This window comes from Oncorhynchus mykiss, chromosome 14 (assembly GCF_013265735.2).
Source record: "Oncorhynchus mykiss isolate Arlee chromosome 14, USDA_OmykA_1.1, whole genome shotgun sequence".
Classification (NCBI taxonomy): domain Eukaryota; kingdom Metazoa; phylum Chordata; class Actinopteri; order Salmoniformes; family Salmonidae; genus Oncorhynchus; species Oncorhynchus mykiss.
The window spans coordinates 19555675-19582191 of NC_048578.1; the positions used below are offsets into that span (position 1 = coordinate 19555675).

Here is a 26517-nt window from a genome sequence, read left to right on the forward strand (position 1 = left end):
ATCAAAGTCGAGCAAGCGTTTTGGGGGGTTGAGGCCTTAGCCTTAGCCTTTTGCCCCTTTTTCCACGCAGTGCCAATGATTATTACTTAAAGCCCTACTGTCTTCACATTTGCAGTTTATACTGTTTCTGTGGTTCAGTATTGTTTCTTGAATGAATAAATATGCCTAGACATTTTCGTGAAATGTGGCTTGTTCAAATACTAGGGTGTACTGATGCAGTGCTACTAGCTTCCTGGTGAGTTCGGAAGAGCCCGACAATGGGTTTACCAAATCTTAAATTACTTTCTATTGAAGACCCAAAGACAGAATTTCCCAATCCCCCATAGTTTGAAGCTGGCTTGGGAAAAAGAAGCCATGTCAATTAATTATAATCCACAAAATAATTCAAATTTCCTGTTGCTGCAGGATTATTATCCTGCTGTAGCAAACTGGCTCAAATTAATAAATAGATTTTTGATTTTATTAGGATCCCAATTAGACAACACCAATGGCGACAGCCAGTCTTAGTAGAGAGTGAATTATTTCAGGTTTATTTCTTTCATCACATTCCCAGTGGGTCAGAAGTTTACATACAAATTGTTTAATTTGGATCAAACGTTTCGGGTAGCCTTCTACAAGCTTCCCACAATAAGTTTGGTGAATTTTGGCCCATTCCTCCTGACAGAGCTGGTGTAACTGAGTCAGGTTTTCGCTCGCTCAAGATTTTTCAGTTCTACCCACAAATTTTCTATAGGATTGAGGTCAGGGCTTTGTGATGGCCACTCCAATACCTTGACGTTTTTGTCCTTAAGCCATTTTGCCACAACTTTGGAAGTATGCTTCTGGTCATTGTCCATTTGGAAGACCCATTTGCGACCAAGCTATAACTGATGTCTTGAGATGTTGCTGCAATATATCCACATAATTTCCCTACCTCATGATGCCATCTATTTTGTGAAGTGCACCACCCCCACAACATGATGCTGCCACCCCCGTGCTTCACGGTTGGGATGGTGTTCTTCGGCTTGCAAGCCTCCCCCTTTTTCCTCCAAACATAATGATGATCATTATGGCCAAACAGTTCTATTTTTGTTTCATCGGACCAGAGGACATTTCTCCAAAAAGTATGATCTTTGTCCCCATGTGCAGTTGCAAACCGTAGTCTGCAGTGGCTTCTTCCTTGCTGAGCGGCTTTTCAGCTTATGTCGATAGAGGACTCGTTTTACTGTGGATATAGATACTTTTGTACCTGTTTCCTCCAGCATCCTCACAAGGTCCTTTGCTGCTGTTCTGGGATTGATGTGCACTTTTCGCACCAAAGAACACATCTCCTTCCTGAGCAGTATGACGGCTGCGTGGTCCCATGGTGTTTATACTTGCGTACTGTTGTTTGTACAGATGAATGTGGTAGCTTCAGGCCTTTGGAAATTGCTCCCAAGGATGAACCAGACTTGTGGAGGTCTACAATTTTATTTCTGAAGACTTGGCTGATTTCTTTTGATTTTCCCATGATGTCAAGCAAAGAGGCAGTGAGTTTGAAGGTAGGCCTTGAAATACATCCACAGGTACACCTCCAATTGACTAAAATTATGTCAATTAGCCTATCAGAAGATTCTAAAGCCATGACATAATTTTCTGGAATTTTCCAAGCTGTTTATCTTAGTATATGTAAACTTCTGACCCAATGGACTTGTGATACAGTAAATTATAAGTGAAATAATCTGTCTGTAAACAATTGTTTGGAAAATTACTTGTGTCATGCACAAAGTGGATGTCCTAACCGACTTGACAAAACTATAGTTTGTTAACAATACATTTTCTGGGGTGGTTGAAAAACAAGTTTTGGTGACTCCAACCTAAGTGTATGTAAACGTCCGACTTCAATTTATATATGTGTGTATATATATATATATATATATATATATATATATATATATATATATATATATATATATATATATATATATATATATTTATCTGAGAGTAGAAAATAACATGGCTATATACAGGGAGTACCAATACTGAGTTGATGTGCAGGGGTAAGAGGTAATTGAGTTAGCTATGTACTGTACATATATGTAAGGGTAAAGTGACTAGGCAACAGGATATATAATAGACAGTAGTTGCAGTGTGTGTGTGTGTGTGTCGTCAGTGTGCATGTTATGTGTGTGTGTGGGCGTATGAAGTGTTTGTGTTGGAGTGTCAGTGTCAGTGCAAGTATGTGTGTGTGCATAGTCTGCAAAAAAGGATCAATGCAGGTACTCAGTGTAGCCATTAGATTAGCTATTTAGCAGTCCTGTTTAGAAGTATTATGGCTTGAGGATAGAAGCTTTTTAGGGTCCTGTTGGTCCCAGACTTGGTGCATTGGTACCTCTCGCTTGCCTTGCGGTAGCAAATTCCTTGAATTTGTTCTGAACCTGGAGACTTTGAAAAGACCCCTGGTGGCATTTCTGGTGGTGTAAGTGTGTGTCTGTCAATGCTGTGTGTAAGTCGACTATGCAAACAATTTGGAATTTCCAACATATTCATGTTACTTATAAAAACAAGAAGCAATGCAGTCAGTCTTTCCTTAACTCTTAGCGAAGAGAGACTGACATGCATAGTATTGATATTAGCTCTCTGATTACAATGAAAAACAATAATTGCTGCTCTGTTCTGGGCCAACTGCAGCATAACTAGGTCCTTCTTTGCAGCACTTCACCAAATGACTGGACAATAATCCAGATAAAACTAGAGCCTGCAGGACTTGCTTTGTGGAGTATGGTATCAGAAAAGCAGATCATCTTTCACAGACAGACCACTCACCTTCTTTATAACTGTGTAACCTGTATATTTTGACCATGACTGTTTACAATCTAAGGTAGGGGTGTCAATCTCATTCCATGAATGGCCTAGTCTACAGGTTTAGTTTGTTCCTGTAATTTAAGCTCTAGACAACCAGGTATGGGGAGTTCCTAACTTATTAGTGACCTTAAGTCATCAATCAAGTACAAGGGAAGAGCAAAAACCAGACACTCAGCCCTCCGTGGAATGAGTTTGACACCTGTGATCTAAGGTAAAACCAAGTAATTGAGTCTCCTAAAATTGCTCAACAACTATACCGTTCATTACCAGATTCAGCTGAAGTCTACAACTTATGGAATGATTTGTACCAAATACAATGCTCTTAGTTTTAAGAGATGTTCCGGACCAGTTTATTACTGGCCACTCATTCAAACATTGACTGCAACTCTTTGTTTAGGTTTTCGGTGACTTCACTAGCTGTGGTTGCTGACGCATACATGGACACGCAAGCTTTGTTTAATGCCAGTGGCAGGTCATTGGTAAAAAATATATAAAAGAGTAGAGGGCCAAGAGAGCTGCCCTGCGGTACACCACACTTTACATTTTTGACATTAGGGAATCTCCCATTAAAGAAAACCCTCTGAGTTCTATTAGATAGAGAGCTCTGAATCCACAATATGGCAGAGGTTAAACAGACATAACACAAGTTTTCTCAACAACAGGTTATGATCAATAATATCAAAGGCTGCACTGAAATCTGAGAGTACAGCTCACACAATCTTATATTCAATGTCTTTCAACCAATCATCAGTCATTTGTGTCAGTGCAGTAAATGTTGAGTGCCCTTATCTATAAGCATGCTGAAAGTTAGTTAATTTGTTTACAGAGAAACAGCGTTGTATTTGGTCGTTGTATTTGGTCTAAGGTGACCCTATTACCACCACACCAAAAGTCATGAGTCAGCTATTCGAGTGCATACTGCTGACATGTATTTTTCCCCCTGCCCATGTTCCTGCCCGTTTCATAATGGACAATCTAAATACAAAATAATTTGTAAAGACTAGATTCAATTGAGAATAGTCTGATGAGTGAAGATAAGATCGCTTGATGAGAGAACACCATGTGCAGCCTGAGGCAAGGAACGGAACACAGCTTTTATTGCGACTTTCTGAAATCATCAGTAGCCTATAGTTGCAGCCCCTAAGACATTCTAAGTTGCCAAATAACTCTAAATCTAGCATATAGAACCTGTTTCAAATAATCACTTTTACGCTCAGCATAGCCACTTCATATGTGCACCCGCTCCGCAATGGGAAAAATATCCTTAATTTTTTTCCAGCTAAGTTCAATTATATTCTTCTTACTATACAATCATATAATATAAAGTAATGGCATGTCATTAAGCATACAGTCTCTTGTCTGCTAAATGAACTAGCCTACAGCCTATGGCATGGCACACAGCCAGGTAACATACAGTAGGCCAACTCATATTCTGTTCTTCTGAATTACATTTTCTTCATTTCATAATGTTTCTTATAATAACTAAAATAAATAATGTATTTATTGTGATGGTGTATATTAAATTTACTTTTTAAAATGTAGATGTTCCAAAGGTGCACATCAGTGACTTGTATGCGTGGATGCCTGGAGATGCTAAACGTGTTTGTTCATTAACGGTCAATTATCTTGAGAAATAAGCAAGATGGCGCTGACAGAGTTGGTCGTCTCGCTTCGAGTCCTTAGGAAACTGTGGAGTATTATTTTTTTAAATGTATTATTTCTTACATTGTTAGCCCAGAAAATCTTAAGTGCTATTACATACAGCCGGGAATAATTATTGAATATAAGCACAACTTCAACTTACCAACATTACGACCAGGAATACGACTTTCCCGAAGCGGATCCTTTGTCCAGACCACCACCCAGCACATTAGATCTAATCCCAGAGGCCAACCCAAAACAAAGTCGCCTCCTGGTCAGTCTATCGAAGGCGTGCACACCGTTTCCGAGTATAATACTCGCCAATGTCCAGTCTCTAGACAACAAGGTAGATGAAATTAGGGCAAGGGTTGCCTTCCAGAGAGACATCAGAGATTGTAGCATTCTTTGTTTCATGGAAACATGGCTCTCTTGGGATATGCTGTCGGATAAGCCACCGGGTTTCTAGATGTGTTGCGCCGACAGAAAGAAACATCTCTCTGGGAAGAAGGGCTGGGGTGTATGTTTCATGATTAACAACTCATAGTGTAACAATAACAACATACAGAAACTCAAGTCCTTTTGTTCACCTGACCTAGCATTCCTTACACTCAAATGCCGACCGCATTATCTCTCAAGAGAATTCTCTTCGATAATAGTCACAGCCGTGTATATCCCCCGCCCAAGCAGATACCACGAAGGCCCTCAAGGAACTTCACTGGACTTTATGCAAACTGGAAACCATATATCCTGAGGCTGCGTTTATTGTAGCTGGGGATTTTTACCTGTTGCGATTCTACGGGCAGTATTTTCATTTTTGGATAAAAAACTTTCCCGTTTTAAACAAGATATTTTGTCACGAAAAGATGCTCAACTATGCATATAATTGACAGCTTTGGATAGAAAACACTCTGACGTTTCCAAAACTGCAAAGATATTGTCTGTGAGTGCAACAGAACTGATGTTACAGACGAAATCCAGATAAAGTGACGCATTTTTTTGAAACCGGCTCATGCCAATGACTCCTTATATGGCTGTGAATGAGCTACGAATGAGCTTACGTTTTCTACGTATTTCCCAAGGTGTTTACAGCATTGTGACGTCTTTTTACGCATTTATTTTGAAGAATAGCCGTAAGGGACCACATTTAGCAAGTGGTCACATGATGGCTCCCGCAGAAAATCTTGCGTAAAGTACACAAGTAGCCATTTTTCCAATCGCTTCTTATGAGAAACCAATTGTCCCGACGGTTATTTTATCGAATAGATATGTGAAAAACACCTTGAGGATTGATTCTAAACAACGTTTCTGTCGATATTATGGAGCTAATTTGGAAAAAAGTTCAGCGTTGTAGTGACTGCATTTTCTGGTCGATTTTTCAGCCAAACGTGAAGAACAAACGGAGCTATTTCACCTACAAAAATAAATATTTTTGGAAAAAAGGAACATTTGCTATCTAACTGGGAGTCTCCTGAGATTTGATTTGAGACCGGCAGTCTTTTGCATGACAATAACCGCCTGACAAAATGTCATGACCACCAACAGCCCTAATTTGGTCCAACACATTTTTTCCAATAGTTTGCTCAGAGCTGGCAGCAAGTTGATAGGTCTGCTGTTTGAACCAGTGAAGGCCACTTTACCGTTCTTGGGTAGCAGAATTACTTTGGCTTCCCTCCAGGCATGAGGACAGACACTGTCCTCTAGGTTCAGATTAAAGATATGACAGAGAGTAGTGCCTATATAGTCAGCTAGAATCCTTAGTAGCTTTCCATCTAAGTTGTCAATGCCAGGAGGTTTGTCATTATTGATCAACAACTATTTCCCCACCTCTCCTAAACTAACATTGCACAATTCTAACTTACAATGCTTTTCTTTTATTATATATATTTTTTAATGCATTAATACGATGACTCACTTTTCATTGTTGTCATAAATTTGCCCACTTTGCCATTGAAGTAATCATTTAAATAATCCGCAACATCAAATGGTTTTGTGAAGAATAAGGCATCTGATTCGATGAAAGATGGATTTGAATTTGTCTTTCTGCAAATCATTTCATTGAAAGTACTCCAAAGTTATTCCCATCATTCTTCATATCATTGATCTTGGCTTCATAATATAGTTTATTATTTTTTGTTGAGATTAGTCACATAATTTCTCAATTTGCACTAAGTCAGCCAGTCAGATGTAGAGCCAGACTTATTTGCTACTCCTTTTGCCCCAACCATACAACTTTTCAATTCCTTATCAATCCATGGAGCCTTAACAGTTCTAACAGTCAGTTTCTTAAGAGGTGCATGTTTATCAATAATTGGAAGAAGCAATTTCAAAAATGTATTAAGTACAGCGTCTGGATGTTCCTTATTAATCACATCAGACCAACAAATTATGTTTAATGTCATCTACATAAGTCACAGCAGAATATTTTGTATGCTCTTTTATTCACTATTTTAGGCCCAGCTTTTAGAGCTTTGGCTTTCCTGGATATATCCACTATATTGCAATCACTGGATCCAATGGGTCCAAATACAGCTTTAGAACAAAGTTCTATAGTGTTACTAAAAATGTGATCATTTCATATGTATGATCCAGTTCCTGTAGTAATTGTAAACACGCTGGTAGGTTGATTAATGACCTGAACCAGATTACAGGCACTGGTTACAGTGAGCAGATTCCACTTGAGCTAGATGAAAACCAGTCAGATCCCCAAGAACGTAGACCTCTCTGTTTACATCACATACACTATCAAGCATTTCACACACATTATGTAGATAATGACTGTTAGCACTTAGTAGTCTATAGCAACACCCTATAATAATATACTTTAGATGAGGCAGGTGAACCTGCAACCACAGCACTTCAGTAACACTTGACATGAGATGTTCTGTAAGCACTACATCCTTATAAGGCCAGTTTTATTGCTTCTTTAATCGGAACAACAGTTTTCAGCTGTGCTAACATAATTGTGAAAGGGTTTTCTAATGATCAACTAGCCTTTTAAAATGATACACCTGGATTAGCTAACACAACTTGCCATTGGAACACAGGAGTGATGGTTGCTGATAATGGGCCTCTGTACGCCTATGTAGATATTACATAAAATCAGCCGTTTCCAGCTACAGTAGTCATTTACAACATTAACATTGTCTACACTGTATTTCTGATCAATTTGATGTTCTTTTAATGGACAAAAAAAGTGCTTTTCTTTCAAAAACAAGAACATTTCTAAGTGACCCCAAACTTTTGAACAGTTGTGTGTGTATATACAGTGCCTTGCGAAAGTATTCGGCCCCCTTGAACTTTGCGACCTTTTGCCACATTTCAGGCTTCAAACATAAAGATATAAAACTGTATTTTTTTGTGAAGAATCAACAACAAGTGGGACACAATCATGAAGTGGAACGACATTTATTGGATATTTCTAACTTTTTTAACAAATCAAAAACTGAAAAATTGGGCGTGCAAAATTATTCAGCCCCTTTACTTTCAGTGCAGCAAACTCTCTCCAGAAGTTCAGTGAGGATCTCTGAATGATCCAATGTTGACCTAAATGACTAATGATGATAAATACAATCCACCTGTGTGTAATCAAGTCTCCGTATAAATGCACCTGCACTGTGATAGTCTCTGAGGTCCGTTAAAAGCGCAGAGAGCATCATGAAGAACAAGGAACACACCAGGCAGGTCCGAGATACTGTTGTGAAGAAGTTTAAAGCCGGATTTGGATACAAAAAGATTTCCCAAGCTTTAAACATCCCAAGGAGCACTGTGCAAGCGATAATATTGAAATGGAAGGAGTATCAGACCACTGCAAATCTACCAAGACCTGGCCGTCCCTCTAAACTTTCAGCTCATACAAGGAGAAGACTGATCAGAGATGCAGCCAAGAGGCCCATGATCACTCTGGATGAACTGCAGAGATCTACAGCTGAGGTGGGAGACTCTGTCCATAGGACAACAATCAGTCGTATATTGCACAAATCTGGCCTTTATGGAAGAGTGGCAAGAAGAAAGCCATTTCTTAAAGATATCCATAAAAAGTGTCGTTTAAAGTTTGCCACAAGCCACCTGGGAGACACACCAAACATGTGGAAGACGGTGCTCTGGTCAGATGAAACCAAAATTGAACTTTTTGGCAACAATGCAAAACGTTATGTTTGGCGTAAAAGCAACACAGCTGAACACACCATCCCCACTGTCAAACATGGTGGTGGCAGCATCATGGTTTGGGCCTGCTTTTCTTCAGCAGGGGCAGGGAAGATGGTTAAAATTGATGGGAAGATGGATGGAGCAAAATACAGGACCATTCTGGAAGAAAACCTGATGGAGTCTGCAAAAGACCTGAGACTGGGACGGAGATTTGTCTTCCAACAAGACAATGATCCAAAACATAAAGCAAAATCTACAATGGAATGGTTCAAAAATAAACATATCCAGGTGTTAGAATGGCCAAGTCAAAGTCCAGACCTGAATCCAATCGAGAATCTGTGGAAAGAACTGAAAACTGCTGTTCACAAATGCTCTCCATCCAACCTCACTGAGCTCGAGCTGTTTTGCAAGGAGGAATGGGAAAAAATGTCAGTCTCTCGATGTGCAAAACTGATAGAGACATACCCCAAGCGACTTACAGCTGTAATCGCAGCAAAAGGTGGCGCTACAAAGTATTAACTTAAGGGGGCTGAATAATTTTGCACGCCCAATTTTTCAGTTTTTGATTTGTTAAAAAAGTTTGAAATATCCAATAAATGTTGTTCCACTTCATGATTGTGTCCCACTTGTTGTTGATTCTTCACAAAAAAATACAGTTTTATATCTTTATGTTTGAAGCCTGAAATGTGGCAAAAGGTCGCAAAGTTCAAGGGGGCCGAATACTTTCGCAAGGCACTGTATATATATTAGAGGTCGACCTAATAATTAGGGCCGATTTCAAGTTTTCAAAACAATCGGTAATCGGCATTTTTAGACGCCAATTATGGACGATTATATTGCAATCCACGAGGAGACAGCGTGGCAGGCTTGACCACCTGTTACACGAGTGCAGGCAGCAAGGAGCCATGATAAGTTGCTAGCTAGCATTTAACTTATCTTATAAAAAACAATCAGTCTTAACATAATCACTAGTTAACTACATATGTTTGATGATATTACTAGTTTAACTAGCTTGTCCTGCGTTGCATATAATCAATGCGGTGCCTGAAATTGTGGCACTTCTCTTGCGTTCAGTGTAAGCAGAGTCAGGGTATATGCAGCAGTTTGGGTCGCCTGGCTCATTGCAAACTGTATGAAAATAATTTCTTCCTAACAAAGACCGTAATTAATTTGCCAGAATTTTACATAACATTGAAGGTTGCAATGTAACAGCAGTATTTAGACGACTTAGGGTTGCCACCCGTTCGATAAAATGTTTTCGAAATGATAGTTTCTGGATTTGACAATATTAATGACCAAAGGCTCGTATTTCTGTGTTTATTATAATTAAGTCTATGATTTGATATTTAATAGAGCAGTCTGACTGAGCGGTGGTAGGCAGCAGCAGGCTCGTAAGCATTCATTCAAACCTCACTTTCCTCCGTTTGCCTGCAGCTTTTCGCAATGCTTCAAGCACAGCACTGTTTATGACTTCAAGCCTATCAACTCGCAAGATTAGGCTGGCAATACTATTGTGCCTATAAGAACATCCAATAGTCAAAGGTCTATGAAATACAAATGGTATAGAGAGAAATAGTCCTATAATAACTACAACCTAAAACTTCTTACCTGGGAATATTGAAGACTCATGTTAAAAGGAACCACCAGCTTTCATATGTTCTGAGCAAGGAACTTTAACGTTAGCTTTTTTACATGGCACTTTCACTTCTCCAACACTTTGTTTTTGCATTATTTAAACTAAATTGAACATGTTTCATTATTTATTTGAGACAAAATAAATGTTATGTATGTACAGTTGAGGTCGGAAGTTTACATACACTTAGGTTGGAGTTATTAAAACTCGTTTTTCAACCACTCCACAATTTTCTTGTTAACAAACTATAGTTTTGGCTAGTCAGTTAGGATATCTGCTTTGTGCATGACACAAGTCATTTTTCCAACAATTGTTAGACAGATTATTTCACATTGAATTCACTGTATCACAATTCCAGTGGGTCAGAAGTTTACATACACTAAGTTGACTGTGCCTTTTAAACAGCTTCTTGAACAAGCAGATGAAACAGTGTTTAAACCCTTTACAATGAAAACCTGTGAAGTTATTTGGATTTTTACGAATTATATTTGAAAGACAGCGTCCTGAAAAAAGGACATTTATTTTTGCTGAGTTGATGTATGTGTATAGATATGAATGTGTATGTGTATATATGTGTGTATGTGTGTATATTCACACATGTTTAGTTTGCTGAAAATAAACGCAGTTGACAGTGAGGACGTTTACATCTCAACACCTCATAAGCATTCCTGTCTCTTCTGTAGGTGTTATCCTTGTATTGCTACTGCTGTATCATCAAATTAATTATCTAAGTGAGTCTCAGAAATGGCTAATATGTTAATGTTATGGATATCAGGCCTATCTTGGACTATTTTTAGCCCTTTCTTCGGTAGCTTATCAGAGATCGACACAATGTGGAAAAGAATATACAAAGCAAGAGAAAAGAACCCATTCAGCAGTCCATGAATCAGTTGGGGGGGGGGGGGGGGGGGGGGGTGCTGTAGGGTTGAAGCTAGTAACACATAGTCTTGGCTCTCTCATCTCTTCTATGCTTTTGGGAGGGAGGCTGGACAAAGAGCCTGTCATAGCGGATGTAAGCAATGTCCCTATGCACTCTGGCAGCTTTCATGGCTGGGATAAGTTCTTTCCTCTTCATGAAATGCCAATGAGATCCTACATCTGTAACATCAAATGCCAATGAGTTGAAGAAGTTAGCTGGCTCTGTTAGGGCAACCAGCTAAACTGGCAGAGATTCAGGCTTTTGTTAGCTTGTGCTGGTTGCTAAAGGATGCAGGCTAGCGTGGAAGAGAGTGGCTGAGGGGGTCTTTGAAGTGAAACGGAGCTAACCACCTTTCATTCCCAGAGGAGAGAGCTAGGGAGTGAACCTAGCCCCTCAGGAGCTGTTTGGAAACTCCACTGTTTCGCTCCAGTGAAGGGAGGACATGAGGCGAGGCTACTTCTTCCAACAGCAGGACTCTATTTCAAACACATATTTCCACAACCCCTATTCCTGCCCTGTCTGTGCAATTCTATTGCCTGTTGAATACCACACTTTCTTCCTGATAAATTCCCTCTTCTGGACGTCTCAGCCTAAAACATGACGTCATCCTCTTTTTGAAACGGTCTGTTTGAGGTGGGGGTCTGAGTTTTTTTTCTTCTCTCTGAAATGTATGCCTTGGTAACAAATACCAGTATAGGACAAATCAATAACATTATTTGAGTAAGAGTTAACAGATTGTTTCCCAAAAAATTATTTTACCCCCTTTTTCTCCCCAATTTCAATCTTATATCATCGCTGCAACTTCGAGTCATGCGTCCTCCAAAACATTACCCGCCAAACCATGCTTCTTAACACCAGCCCGCTTAAACCAGAAGCCAGCTGCACCAATGTGTCGGTGGAAACCCCGTTCAACTGATGACCGAGGTCAGCCTGCAGGTGCCCGGCACGCCACAAGGAGGTGCTGGAGCGCGATGAGCCAAGTTCAAGCCCCCCAGCCAAACCCTCCCCAAACCCAGACGACGGGGGCAAATTGTGCTCTGCCCTATGGGACTCCCGGTCACGGCCGGTTATGACACAGCCTGGGATTGATCCCAGGTCTGTAGTGATGCCGGAAGCACTGTGATGCATTAGACCGCTGAGCCACTCCGTAGTCCCTGGATTATGAGCTGTTAAAATGAGATGCTACTTTAAATGTAAGTTGCAGTGAATCAAAGTGTCTGATAAACGACCATTATATGAACATTTGGCCCGCTTATGTGACCTATCTGCCATGTCCCGTGTCCCCTTAGGAGGCAGAGGGGGCGCTGCCCTACCTGCTGGTGCTGTGTGGGGACCACGGGATGTCCGAGACGGGCAGCCACGGGGGCTCGTCTGAGCATGAGGTCAATACACCCCTGGTGCTCATCAGCCCCGCCTTCAAGAAGAAAGGTAAGCATTGGCTCTCCTGTTATCCCTCTGTCTGTTTGTCAGTCTGTCTTGGTGTCATTGCTGAAGTAGGCACATGCACACCGGTGTTCAAATGCTTATCACAACACTTATCCATAATAGTATAGTGAAAATATTGTAGTTACGGCCCACTACTAATATGTCTATTCACATTTGTTTTCACCTAGGAAAAATGTGGTTAAGTGAGGATTAACATGTGGTTAAGTGAGGATTAACATGACTTTTGATAGATAAGGGCCTACTCCAGAGCGCCTGTGCCACACACGTACATGCCTGGTTAAATAAAGGCTACAAAAAATGCACACACATACATACACACACGGCTGTCTCTCAGCTGAGCTCTCACACTGAGAAGCGGTGACGTCTTGGCACTGTGTGAAGAGGAGCTCATTAACTTTTCGCCGCTCTGTGGCAAACGTGTTCGAGGCCGTTGGTGTGAATGTGATAATTGTTTCTTTATTTGCTACGTTTATTTCTAGATCACTTCTCATCTACATAGGTTTATTTCAGGTGGATCAGATTTTACTGAGAGACCGGCTGAGAAATTAAGCGTTGGCAGATACAGGCTGGTACAGTAACTTGTACTGTAGGACCTCAGACACATGATGGACAGGTTGGTACAGTAACTTGTACTGTAGGACCTCAGACACATGATGGACAGGTTGGTACAGTAACTTGTACTGTAGGACCTCAGACACATGATGGACAGGCTGGTACAGTAACTTGTACTGTAGGACCTCAGACACATGATGGACAGGCTGGTACAGTAACTTGTACTGTAGGACCTCAGACACATGATGGACAGGCTGGTACAGTAACTTGTACTGTAGGACCTCAGACACATGATGGACACAGAGTTTGTGTTCTGGATTGTGCTGTCAACTCAACTGGCATGATTTAAGCTTGAGCTTTTATCAAACCTAAAAGCAGGACACAGCATTAATTATTTAACCGTTGTTATTAATGTATGACGTAGAGAAGTAGGATTTGATTAGAGATGCGGTACATATGTTCTGCTCCTGTGACTTTTCACCTAATTTCTCAACTGTATACGTGTGTGAATGTACGTACGCGTTTCTGTCTGTCTTGTGCATGTGTGCCTCCTTGCTTCCTCTTGTTTCTATATCCTGAGATATTCTCTCTACTCCTTATAAACAGTAGGGATGGAGAAACCATCAACAGTAGAGCAGGTGGACCTGACCCCGACCCTGGCTCTTGGTCTGGGCCTGCCCATCTCCCAGAACAGCGTGGGCCGACTCATCCAGCCCGTGGTTGACGAGGCCTCGCTCAGGGACCAGCTGCGCTTTCTGCACCTCAACGGCCACCAGCTGAGCTACCTGCTGAAGGACAGCATGCCAGCCTATGAGAAAGGTAAGAGGGAATAGTGTGGGTCAGTGCAGGGGTAGTGCCAGATCAGAGCAAGGCTAAATCAGCTTCCAGCCTCCCAAAGTCAATGTGTTGGACCCGTTCCGAAATGAATCAGTGGCTTTCCCACCCAACCCAACATGCATAAAAAGTTTTTTTTTTAAAGGAGACCGGTTCCGAATGGACCCAAGGACGGTCAGAACCATTCCGAAATGGCCTGTGGAAAAACAGCCGCAAACGGACCCATGCTGGTTTGATCTGAGAGACCCATTCGGATCCGAGAGTAGAACGAGAGAGGGAAAGAAACCTCTGCCATCAATAAACGAGATTATCATTCCTTAAAAACTGCTAATTGACATAAAACAAACCAGAAGAAAATTATATTTCGATGTGTCGCATAATCAAAACATTGTAGCTTATTGTTTTATTGGTTTTTACTTTCCTAAAACAGTAATTTGTTTACCTCACGATTCAGATGTTGGAGATTTGAGCGCTCAATGTATCAGGGTGTTGCATGCATTTATGTCCATAGTAGAGGTCGACCGATTAATCGGAATGGCCGATTTAATTAGGGCCGATTTCAAGTTTTCATAACAATCGGAAATAGGTATTTTTGGGCGCCGATTTGCCGATTTTTAAATTATTATTATTATTGTTATTTTTATATATATATATTTTTTATACCTTTATTTAACTAGGCAAGTCAGTTAAGAACACATTCTTATTTTCAATGACGGCATAGGAACGGTGGGTTAACTGCCTTGTTCATGGGCAGAACGACAGATTTTCACCTTGTCAGCTCGGGGGATCCACTCTTGCAACCTTACAGTTAACTAGTCCAACGCAATAACGACCTTCCTCTCTCTCGTTGCACTCCACAAGGAGAGTTACGCGAATGCAGTAAGCCAAGGTAAGTTGCTAGCTAGTATTAAACTTATCTTATAAAAAACAATAATTCATAATCACTAGTTAACTAAACATGGTTGATGATATTACTAGATATTATCTAGCGTGTCCTGCGTTGCATATAATCTGACTTAGCATACAAGTATCTGACTGGGCGGTGGTAGGCAGAAGCAGGTGCGTAAACATTCATTCAAACAGCACTTTCGTGCGTTTTGCCAGCAGGTCTTCGTTGTGCGTTAAGCATTGCACTGTTTATGACTTCAAGCCTATCAACTCCCGAGATGAGGCTGGTGTAACCGAAGTGAAATGGCTAGCTAGTTAGTACGCGCTAACTAGCGGGACAGAAGCTATACTGTTACACTGGCAATACTAAAGTGCCTATAAGAACATCCAATAGTCAAAGGTTAATGAAATACAAATGGTATAGAGAGAAATAGTCCTATAATTCCTATAATAACTACAACCTAAACTTCTTACCTGGGAATATTGAAGACTCATGTTAAAAGGAACCACCAGCTTTCATATGTTCTCATGTTCTGAGCAAGGAACTGAAACGTTAGCTTTCTTACATAGCACATATTGCACTTTTACATTCTTCTCCAACACTTTGTTTTTGTATTATTTAAACCAAATTGAACATGTTTCATTATTTACTTGAGGCTAAATTGATTTTATTGATGTATTATATTAAGTTAAAATAAGTGTTCATTCATTATTGTTGTAATTGTCATTATTACAAATGAAATGAAGAAATCGCCCGATTAATCGGTATCGGCTTTTTTGGTCCTCCAATAATCGGTATCGGCGTTGAAAAATCATAATCGGTCGACCTCTAGTCTATAGGCCTAGTCTCCACTGTATGATATTGATATTTAAAAAAATATATATAAAGGAAGAGAAGCTTAGGCCTAGCCCAGAGAGAAAGATGGAGATATGCCGGGCGCCATGTTTCTGACACCAACATGCGTTCTAAATCCTTGTCAGATAGGCTTCTACTGCTATACAGATGTAGGCGTACTATACAGGAGGATGAATTTGGCGTGCATAATATTTTTTTAAATAAAGATGAGCATTATATTGTTACTCCTTTAATCTAACTTTGGTAGGCCTAAAACATTCTTCCTCTCCTCAAGTTCAACTGAGTCAGTTGGACTTCTGGTGCGCACTGCCTTCATAGGCCTGTAGTAGCTAAGCCTAGTGACAATACCACACCAGACCTTCACAAAAGTTTCTAAACTTGATTAGGGTAATATCAAAGTAAGTCAAGTCATTGTTTTTAGGTAAAATATGAACCGTAGGCCTACCCAACAAATGACAGCAATAGGCTGATATTTATTTTACATCCGGTCTACTTTAAACTTTTATCTTAAATTTAAATACAGAGCACAAAATTGAAAAGACAACTTAATTTAGCATATTTAATTAAATATTTTAGATTCTAAAAAAGCTTACAATAATAATTATAAAACAAATTATAATAAATACTAAAACAAATAAATAAAAGTTTGAAAATTGCATCAAACCTGAATAGCGAGTTGCACACATTCCATTTGGCCGCACCAATGTTCTTCTCATCGTTATCCCTTGAACTTGTCCTCACAGAAGACTATCCTCTTTTGTTTTTCTTAAATGAAAAAGGTCTCCATCTTTGCAATCGACAGTAGCCTAGGCCAAAGCTCCTTTCACTCGTGCTCTCTCTCTCTCTTCAGCAGCAGGTGCACGTGAGGTGAGTGGCCGGAACCAGTTTCAGCTGGACATGAACTACATGTTTTATTGAGTTGCAATTGGCGAGGTTCGGATCACCTCGCACATTAAATTAACAGAGGACAGATCCAGTTGGTAAATCAATTATAATTGCACTTACCTGAGACCCGTGGCAATTATATAAGACCCCACCCAGATCTGAGACAAAAGTCAGAATTTATGGTCTCGGAATTTCAGATTTGTTGGACCCGTGAAGACCTCTAGAGTGTACAAAGCTATTCGGATAAAGCCAAGATAAGTGGCTCAATTCAAGTAATGTGTATGTGTGGCATACATGCACATATGTTCCTACAACCATTTATGTCTGTAAATAGTTGACTATTGACAACCGCAAAGGATTCAACCGGTCTAAGTTACAAAGATTGCATTTGGTTGCCTCTCTAAGAAGACAATCATCCTTCTCTTTACACACACACACACACACACACACACACACACACACACACACACACACCCTTTGCAGGGTTTTACTCTCTCTCCTATTATCTTACTGAGTCACTGTCAAAGAAAGGAGAAGATTATCCACCTTTGGGGTTCAATCACACACACCTTTGTTTAGGCTATGTTGTATACATGTCAGAGTGTGGCTGTGAGGCCTGTCATTCGTCTATTACAGTGGATGTTCTGTATCAGGTGTTTATCCATTGAGATTGCATGGCTGTGTGCTCGATTTTAACCAACTGTAAGCAACTGGTGAGGTTGAAATAGCCGAATCCACTAATTTGAAGGGGTGCCCACATGCTTTTGTATATACAGTACCAGTCAAAAGTTCGAACACACCTACTCATTCAATAGTTTTTCAATATTTTTACTATTTTCTACATTGTAGAATAATAGTGAAGACATCAAAAATATGAAATAACACATTGAATCATGTAGTAACCAATAGTGTTAAACAAATCAAAATAGATTTTATAATTGAGATTCTTCAAAGTAGCCACCCACCCTTGTCTTGATGACAGCTTTGCACACTCTTGGCATTCTCTCAACCAGCTTCATGAGGTAGTAACCTGGAATGCATTTCAATTAACAGGTGTGCCTTGTTAATTTGTGGAATTGCATTCCTTCTTAATGCGTTTGAATCAATCAGTTGTGTTATGACAAGGTAGGGTTGGTATTAGAGGTTGACCGATTAATCGGAATGGCCGATTAATTAGGGCCGATTTCAAGTGTTCATAACAATCGGTAATCAGCATTTTTGGACACCGATTATGGGCGATTACATTGCACTCCACGAGGAGACTACGTGGCAGGCTGACTACCTGTTATGAGAGTGCAGCAAGGAGCCAAGGTAAAGTGCTAGCTAGCATTAAACGTATCTTATAAAAAACAATCAATCTTAACATAATCACTAGTTAACTACACATTGTTGATGATATTACTAGGTTATCTAGCTTGTCCTGCGTAGCATATAATTGATGCGGTGCCTGTTAATTTATCATTGAATCACAGCCTACTTTGCCAAACGGGTGATTTAACAAGCGCGTTCACGAAAAAAGCACTGTCGTTGCACCAATGTGTACCTAACCATAAACATCTACGCCTTTCTTAAAATGAATACACAAGTATAGATTTTTAAACCTGCACATTTAGTTAATATTGCCTACTAACATACATTTCTTTTAACTAGGGAAAATTGTGTCACTTCTCTTGCGGTCTGTGCAACAGAGTCAGTGTATATGCAGCAGTTTGGGCCACCTGGCTCGTTGCGAACTGCGTGAAGACCATTTCTTCCTAACAAAGACAGCCAACTTCGCCAAATGGAGGATGATTTAACAAAAGCGCATTTGTGAAAAAAATCACAATCGTTGCACGAATATACCTAACCATAAACATCAATACTTAAAATCTTAAAATCAATACACAGAAGTATATTTTTTTAAACCTGCATATTTAGTTAAAATAAATTAATGTTAGCAGGCAATATTAACTAGGGAAATTGTGTCACTTCTCTTGCGTTCATTACACGCAGAGTCAGGGTATATTCAACAGTTTGGGCTGCCTGCGAACTAATTTGGGCCGTTGCGAACTAATTTGCCAGAATTTTACATAATTATGACATAACATTGAAGGTTGTGCAATGTAACAGCAATATTTAGACTTATGGATGCCACCCGTTAGATAAAATACGGAACGGTTCCGTATTTCACTGAAAGAATAAACATTTTGTTTTCGAAATTATAGTTTCCGGATTCGACCATAGTAATGATATCATTCAAACAGGACTTTCCTGCGTTTGCCAGCAGCTCTTCGCAATGCTTCAAACATTACGCTGTTTATGACTTCAAGACTATCAACTCCCGAGATTAGGCTGACAATGCTAAAGTACCTATTAGAACATCCAATAGTCAAAGGTATATGAAATACAAATAGTATAGAGAGAAATAGTCCTATAATTCCTATAATAACTACAACCTAAAACGTCTTACCTGGGAATATTGAAGACTCATGTTAAAAGGAACCACCAGCTTTCATATGTTCTCATGTTCTGAGCAAGGAACTTAAACATAAGCTTTTTTTACATGGCACATATTGCACTTTTACTTCCTTCTCCAACACTTTGTTTTTGCATTATTTAAACCAAATTGAACATGTTTAATTATTTATTTGAGACTAAATAGATTTTATTGATGTATTATATTAAGTTAAAATAAAAGTTTTTATTGTTCATTCAGTATTGTTGTAATTGTCATTATTACACATATAAATATATATAAAAATCAGCCGATAAGTCGGTATCGGCTTTTTTTGGTCCTCCAATAATCGGTAACGGCGTTGAAAAACCATAATCGGTCAACCGCTAGTTGGTATACAGATACAGATAGCACTATTTGGTAAAATACCAAATATTATGGCAAGAACAGCTAAAATAAGCAAAGAGAAACGACAGTCTGTCATTGCTATAGTACATGAAGGTCAGTCAATGCAGAAAATTTGAAAGTTTCTTTATGTGCAGTCGGAAAAAACCACATTGCTACGATGAAGCTGGCTCTCATGGAGCCACAGGAAAGGAAAACGCAGAGTAACCTCTGCTGCCGAGGATAAGTTCATTAGAATTACCAGCCTCATTACCAGCCCAAATAAATGCTTCACGTAGTTCAAGTAACAGACACATTTCAACATTAACTGTTCAGAGGAGACTACGTGAATCAGGCCTTCGTGGTTGAATTGCTGCAAAGAAACCACTGCTAAAGGATGCCAATAATAATAAGAGACTTGCTTGTGCCAAGAAACACGAGCAATGGAAATTAGACCGGTGGAAATCTGTCCTTTGGTCTGATTTGAGATTTTTGGTTCCAACCGCTGTGTCTTTGTGAGAAGCAGAGTAGTTGAACGGATGATCTCCGCATGAGTGGTTCCCACTGTGAAGCATGGAGGAGGTGTGATGGTGTGGGGGGTTTTGCTGGTGACACTGTGTGATTTACTTAGAATTCAAGGCACACTTAACCAGCATGGCTACCCCTGCATTCTGCAGCGATACACCACTCCATCGTTGTACAATGACGCAACACACGTCCAGGCTGTGTAAGGGCTATTTGACCAAGAAGGAGAGTGATGGAGTGATGCATCAGATGACCTGCCCTCCACAATCACCCGACCTCAACCCAATTGGGATGGATTGGATTGAGTTGGACCGCAGAGGGAAGGAAAAGCAGCCAACAAGTACTCAGCATATGTGGGAACTCTTTCAAGACTGTTCAGCAAAAAATAAACTGCGGCTGCATTGGGCTAAGGAATGAAAACACTGGAGAATTGGAAAAACATTGCCTGGACTGATGAATCCCGGTTCCTGCTGGTGGGTGACTCGGGTATGGAGAAAAACACATGAGTATATGCATCCATCGTGGTGGTGGTGTGGGGTGTGTTTTCATGACACACGTTGAGCCCAGTGATAAAATTGGAGCAACGTTTAAATGCCACATCATATTTGCCAATAAGGTACATCCGTTCATGTGCGACTAGATTTTTCAGCAGGATGATGCCCCATGCTACAAGGCTAGGATGGTCCAGGAGTGGTTCCACAAACATGGCAGTGAATTCAGCTTACCGCAGTGGCCTGCCCATTCGCCAGATCTCAATACAATTTGAGTATCTGTGGGATGAGATGGAACAAGCTTTTCGTTGTAGAAATCCACTACTAGCCAACTTGACACAACTGTGGGAATCATTGGAGATAACATTGGCCAGCATCTCTGTGGAACGCTTCTGACACATTTTAGAGTCCATAGTCCGGCTAAATGAGTATATTCTGAGGGCAAAAGTGGGTGCAACTCAATATTAGGAATGTGTTCCTAATGTTTTGTACATTCTGTACAACGTTTTACTTCTGTAAATTTACACTGAGGTAATAGTGGTTCTGAGGTCTCACTAGGTTGGAACATGAAGCCTACAATTCCAGGTTTGTGGGTTTGATTTCCCCAGGTTTCCCATGTTGAATATGTAAAGTTTAGCACTGTGGTATGTCAGAATCCCTTGATGATTTTCTGCTGGTGTTCCAACTATATAGAAATGTACAGGAACATATTCCATATTCATTTTGAGGTAGGGTTTGTTCCTGCTGTAGAATGTGTTGTTCTAGCTGGCTTCAGAATGATGATGTTCTAGCTGGCTTCAGAATGATGTGTTGATCTAGCTGGCTTCAGAATGATGTGTGGGCGTGCGCGGGCGTTAGTGAGTGTTTGTGTGTGTGTGGGTGCGTGCGTGTGTGAGTGTGTGGCCGTGAGTTAGTGAGTGTTTGTGTGTGGGCGCGTGAGTGTGCGTGAGTGTGTCTCTCCTCAGAGTACTTGAACCTGATCAACGTCAAGTCTCACAATGCAGATTCGTATCGGTGAATGTGTGTCAAAACACGGGCTGGACACAAAGAGACGTCAAATTCAGACATTTGAGAACGTTTGGAGGACGTTGATATATGCCATCGACGGCGCTAACCCCCCAAAAATGTAAAATTATGGCATAGCACTGGGCTGGAACTCACAAGGCTCAAAGCCAGAGAGCTGCCTTGACCACTGTAGTACTTGGAGCCAGAGGCTGCCTCGACCATTGCACCAGTCAGAGCCAGAGACCTGCCTAAACCGCCCGGAGCCAGAGAGCTGCCTAGACCGCCGCACCGCTCAGAGCCAGAGAGCTGCCTAGACCATTGCTCCGCTCGGAGCCAGAGAGCTGCCCAGACCGTCGCACCGCTCGGAGCCAGAGAGCTGCCTAGACCGTCGCACCGCTCGGAGCCAGAGAGCTGCCTAGACCGTCGCACCGCTCGGAGCCAGAGAGCTGCCTAGACCGTCGCACCGCTCGGAGCCAGAGAGCTGCCTAGACCGTCGCACCGCTCGGAGCCAGAGAGCTGCCTAGACCGTCGCACCGCTCGGAGCCAGAGAGCTGCCTAGACCGTTGCACCGCTCGGAGCCAGAGAGCTGCCTAGACCGTCGCACCGCTCGGAGCCAGAGAGCTGCCTAGACCGTCGCACCGCTTGGAGCCAGAGAGCTGCCTAGACCATCGCACCGCTCGGAGCCAGAGAGCTGCCTAGACCGTTGCACCGCTCGGAGCCAGAGCGCTACTTAGACCGCCGCACCGCTTGGAGCCAGAGCGCTGCTTAGATCTCTTTGCCACTCAGAATCAGAGCGCAGCCTAGACCACTCTGCCACGGCAGTTCACCATTCTCTAGCAAGCAGGGAGGGTACTTGATGATACTTCATGTAAACAGCGCATTGTTTTTAATTATTTTGTTTTAAGCCTTCACCAAGCCTTAGCCCTAACCTTAAGCACTCATAACAAATACCTAAACTTAACCCTTTCAGGTTATGTTTAACCTTGTAACCACGCGGAATTAACCCTGGAACCACGTGATATGAATTGGTAAAATATTGGCTTTCATCCAATTACGTCAAATTCCAAAGTGAAACTATGAGGTCAGGTCAGAACATGCCCTCTATGTGCTCGCCATGCGCTACGCCATCTAAATACCACACGCATAGATGCACACAGGCAAACATAGACATACACTCACACACATACGCATGCACGCAGACACAGTTCTACATGCCACAGTTCAAGACGTTTGCATTACCTGAGTATTTCGATAAATGACATGCATTGAACCGTGAGTAAAGTTATTCATTATTGATTTTGACTACAACACCACATACACCACAACTTCATGAGAGTCTAATCACTTTGTCTGTGTTACCTGGCAGACTTAATTGTAAAGCAGTATTTCTCAATATATTGCAGGTACGTTGAACACTGCCCTAAACAGATGTGATGTTATTCAGCTTATATTCCCTATTAAGTGATATTATGACAGCATTGTGGAAGATTTCCACTGATTTAGCTTGTAAGAAGAGTATAATCATCCTAGATGAACTGGAGAATTTTGAGCACTGTAAAGTAAGTTTTAGCTTATTAATTACCAAGTGTGTATCTTCAACTCCCTAAGTCAGCGTTGATTATCATCTATGTTCACAGCTGTTAAAATTTGAATCAAGTCAATCTGATTATCGATTCACCGCCACCCTCTCCCCTTCATCTCCTTCTTCTTATTTCAGGACTCAGCTGTTCTTAGGTCACCCCATGGGCCTCTGAGTGATGAATGCTGATTACAGTAGAAAAATGCATGCTAATCAATCAGTGGCTGCTTAGTGCAACTGTAATTTAAAGCACATTTAGATTGCAGTAGAGTAGCTCAAGAGTATTTAGTATTTATTAGGATCCCCATTAGCTGCTGCCAAGAGAGATGATAACTCACAGGTCTTAAATTACTGTTCTGATTTCAACCTAAAATGGCTGCCACGAAGGCCCTTGTCCACACTGCAGCCTATTCAGCAAATTATTAATTTGCCAGTTTCCATAGTGATTCTGGGACATCTCCTTTACAAGCAGCGGACCTAAGTCTAGTTCCTGATGCTATTACAACTCTGAGATAGTAACCTCAAAGCATCCTTGTTCTACCTGTGTACACCATGGACATGCCTAGACATCTCCACAAACACCATCTCACAATAGACATGCCTAGACATCAACGCAAACATCCATCCTACTCCGGACATGCATAGACCTCTACGCAAACAGCCATCTCACGCCGGACGTGCATAGACAACTACGCAAACAGCCATCTCACGCCGGACGTGCATAGACAACTACGCAAACAGCCATCTCACGCCGGACGTGCCTAGACAACTACGCAAACAGCCATCTCACGCCGGACGTGCCTAGACAACTACGCAAACAGCCATCTCACGCCGGACGTGCCTAGACCTCTACGCAAACAGCCATCTCACGCCGGACGTGCATAGACAACTACGCAAACAGCCATCTCACGCCGGACGTGCATAGACAACTACGCAAACAGCCATCTCACGCCGGACGTGCCTAGACAACTACGCAAACAGCCATCTCACGCCGGACGTGACTAGACAACTACGCAAACAGCCATCTCACGCCGGACGTGCCTAGACAACTACGCAAACAGCCATCTCACGCCGGACGTGCATAGACAACTACGCAAACAGCCATCTCACGCCGGACGTGCCTAGACAACTACGCAAACAGCCATCTCACGCCGGACGTGCCTAGACAACTACGCAAACAGCCATCTCACGCCGGACGTGCCTAGACAACTATGCAATCAGCCATCTCACGGCGGACGTGCCTAGACAATTATGCAAACAGCCATCTCACGCCGGACGTGCCTAGACCTCTACGCAAACAGCCATCTCACGGCGGACGTGCCTAGACAACTACGCAAACAGCCATCTCACGCCGGACGTGCATAGATATCTACGCAAACAGCCATCTCACGCCGGACGTGCATAGACAACTACGCAAACATCCATCCTACTCCGGACATGCCTAGACAACTACGCAAACAGCCATCTCACGCTGGACGTGCCTAGACAACTACGCAAACATCCATCCTACTCCGGACGTGCCTAGACATCAACGCAAACATCCATCCTACTCCAGACGTGCATAGACAACTACGCAAACAGCCATCTCACGCCGGACGTGCATAGACAACTACGCAAACAGCCATCTCACGCCGGACGTGCCTAGACAACTACGCAAACAGCCATCTCATGTCGGACGTGCCTAGATATCTACGCAAACAGCCATCTCACGCCGCATGTGCCTAGACATCTACACAAGCATCCACCTTCACTAAATTAGCCTTCTTTCTTGACAAACACAGACAAGACATGATGAAATGCTAAAGTCAATCAGTGGCGTACCTCCTATCTTTCTGTTTCTTTTTTTCATTACCTTGTATTTCCTACATTCAGTAGTTCAATTACTGGGACCTCCTTTGAGTGGCTTTTCAATTTTTCTGCAGTAAAAGCAACAGGGAACCAGATAGACTATTCAATCTGACATAAACATCAGATAGAGGAAGTTGGAGAAAGTGGCTGCTCTTAAAGTGAACTCTGCAAGGTTCAGGTTATTGCTGTCCTAGTCAGTGTCACTTTGATTAAGACAGCCCTAATACATGTCAAGGTCACATCCAGCCAAGGACCAAGCAAGCAATGTGGTTCCAAGTTCAACCAAAGTGGCAATACCAAACAAATCACTATTAGACTGACACGGTGGTGCCTATGTCAAGGCGGCTCGCACCTTTCCCTTTTTGACCTAACACGTCCATCTCAAGGTGATCATACAGTGCCTTCAGAAAGTATTCAGACCGCTTGACTTTTTCCAAATTATTACATTACAGCCTTATTCTAAAACCGATTAAAAAATATATAAAAAATCCTCAACAATCTACACACAATACCTCATAATGACAAAGCGAAAACAGGTTTTTATTTAGAAATAAAAAACAAATACCTTATTTACATAAGTATTCAGACCGTTTGATATGAGACTTGAAATTGAGCTCAGGTGCATCCTGTTTCCATTGATCATCCTTGATGTTTCTACAGCTTTGATTGGAGACCACCTGTGGTAAATTCAATTGATTGGACATGATTTGGAAACGCACACACCTGTCTATATAAGGTCCACTGTTGACAGTGCATGTCGGAGCAAAAACCAAGCCATGAGGTTAAAGGAATTGTTCGTAGAGCTCCAAGACAGGATTGTGTCGCGGCACAGATCTGGGGAAGGGTACCAAAGAACACAGTGGCCTCAATCATTCTTAAACGGAAGAGGTGTGTAACCACCAACACTCTTCCTAGAGCTGGCCATCTGTCCAAACTGAGCAATCGGTGGAGAAGGTCCTTGGTTAGGGAGGTGACCAAGAACCCGAGGGTCACTCTCTCAGAGCTCCAGAGTTATTCTGTGGAGATGGAAGAACCTTGATACCAAGATTGAACTCTTTGGCCTGAATGCCAAGCGTCACATCTGGAGGAAACCTGGCACCATCCCTACGGTGAAGCATGGTGGTGACAGCATCATGCTGTGGGGATTTCTTTCAGCGGCAGGGACTGAGAGACTAGTCAGGATCGAAGGCAAAGATGAATGGCGCAAAGTACAGAGAGATCCTTGATGAAAACCTGCTCCTGAGCGCTCAAGACCTCAGACTGGGGTTAAGGTTCACCTTCCAACAGGACAAAGACCCTAAACACACAGCCAAGACAATGCAGAAGTGGCTTCGGGTCAAATCTCTGAATGTCTTTGAGTGGCCCAGCCAGAGCCCGGACTGGAACCCGATCGAACATCTCCAGAGAGACCTGAAAATAGCTTTATCGCAACGCTCCCCATCCTACCTCCCAAAGCTTGAGAGGATCTGCGGAGATGAATGGCAGAAGCTCCACAAGTACAGCTGTGCCAAGCTTGTAGTGTCACACCCAAGAAGACTTGAGGCTGTAATCTCTGTCAAAGTTGCTTCAACAAAGTACTGAGTAAACAGGACTGAATACTTATGTAAATACTTATGTAATTGTGATAT

The 26517-nt window shown here is 41.7% G+C and overlaps 1 protein-coding gene across 1 annotated transcript in view; it reads left to right on the forward strand.

Moving 5' to 3' along the window:
- Positions 1-26517, forward strand: part of LOC110488955 (GPI ethanolamine phosphate transferase 2) — a 119558-nt gene that overhangs the window by 26357 nt on the left and 66684 nt on the right. Inside the window, exons 5-6 of the mRNA XM_021561447.2 lie at positions 12452-12590; positions 13767-13979. Of these exons, the coding sequence (XP_021417122.2) occupies positions 12452-12590; positions 13767-13979 (352 nt within the window). The remainder of the gene's footprint in view (positions 1-12451; positions 12591-13766; positions 13980-26517) is intronic.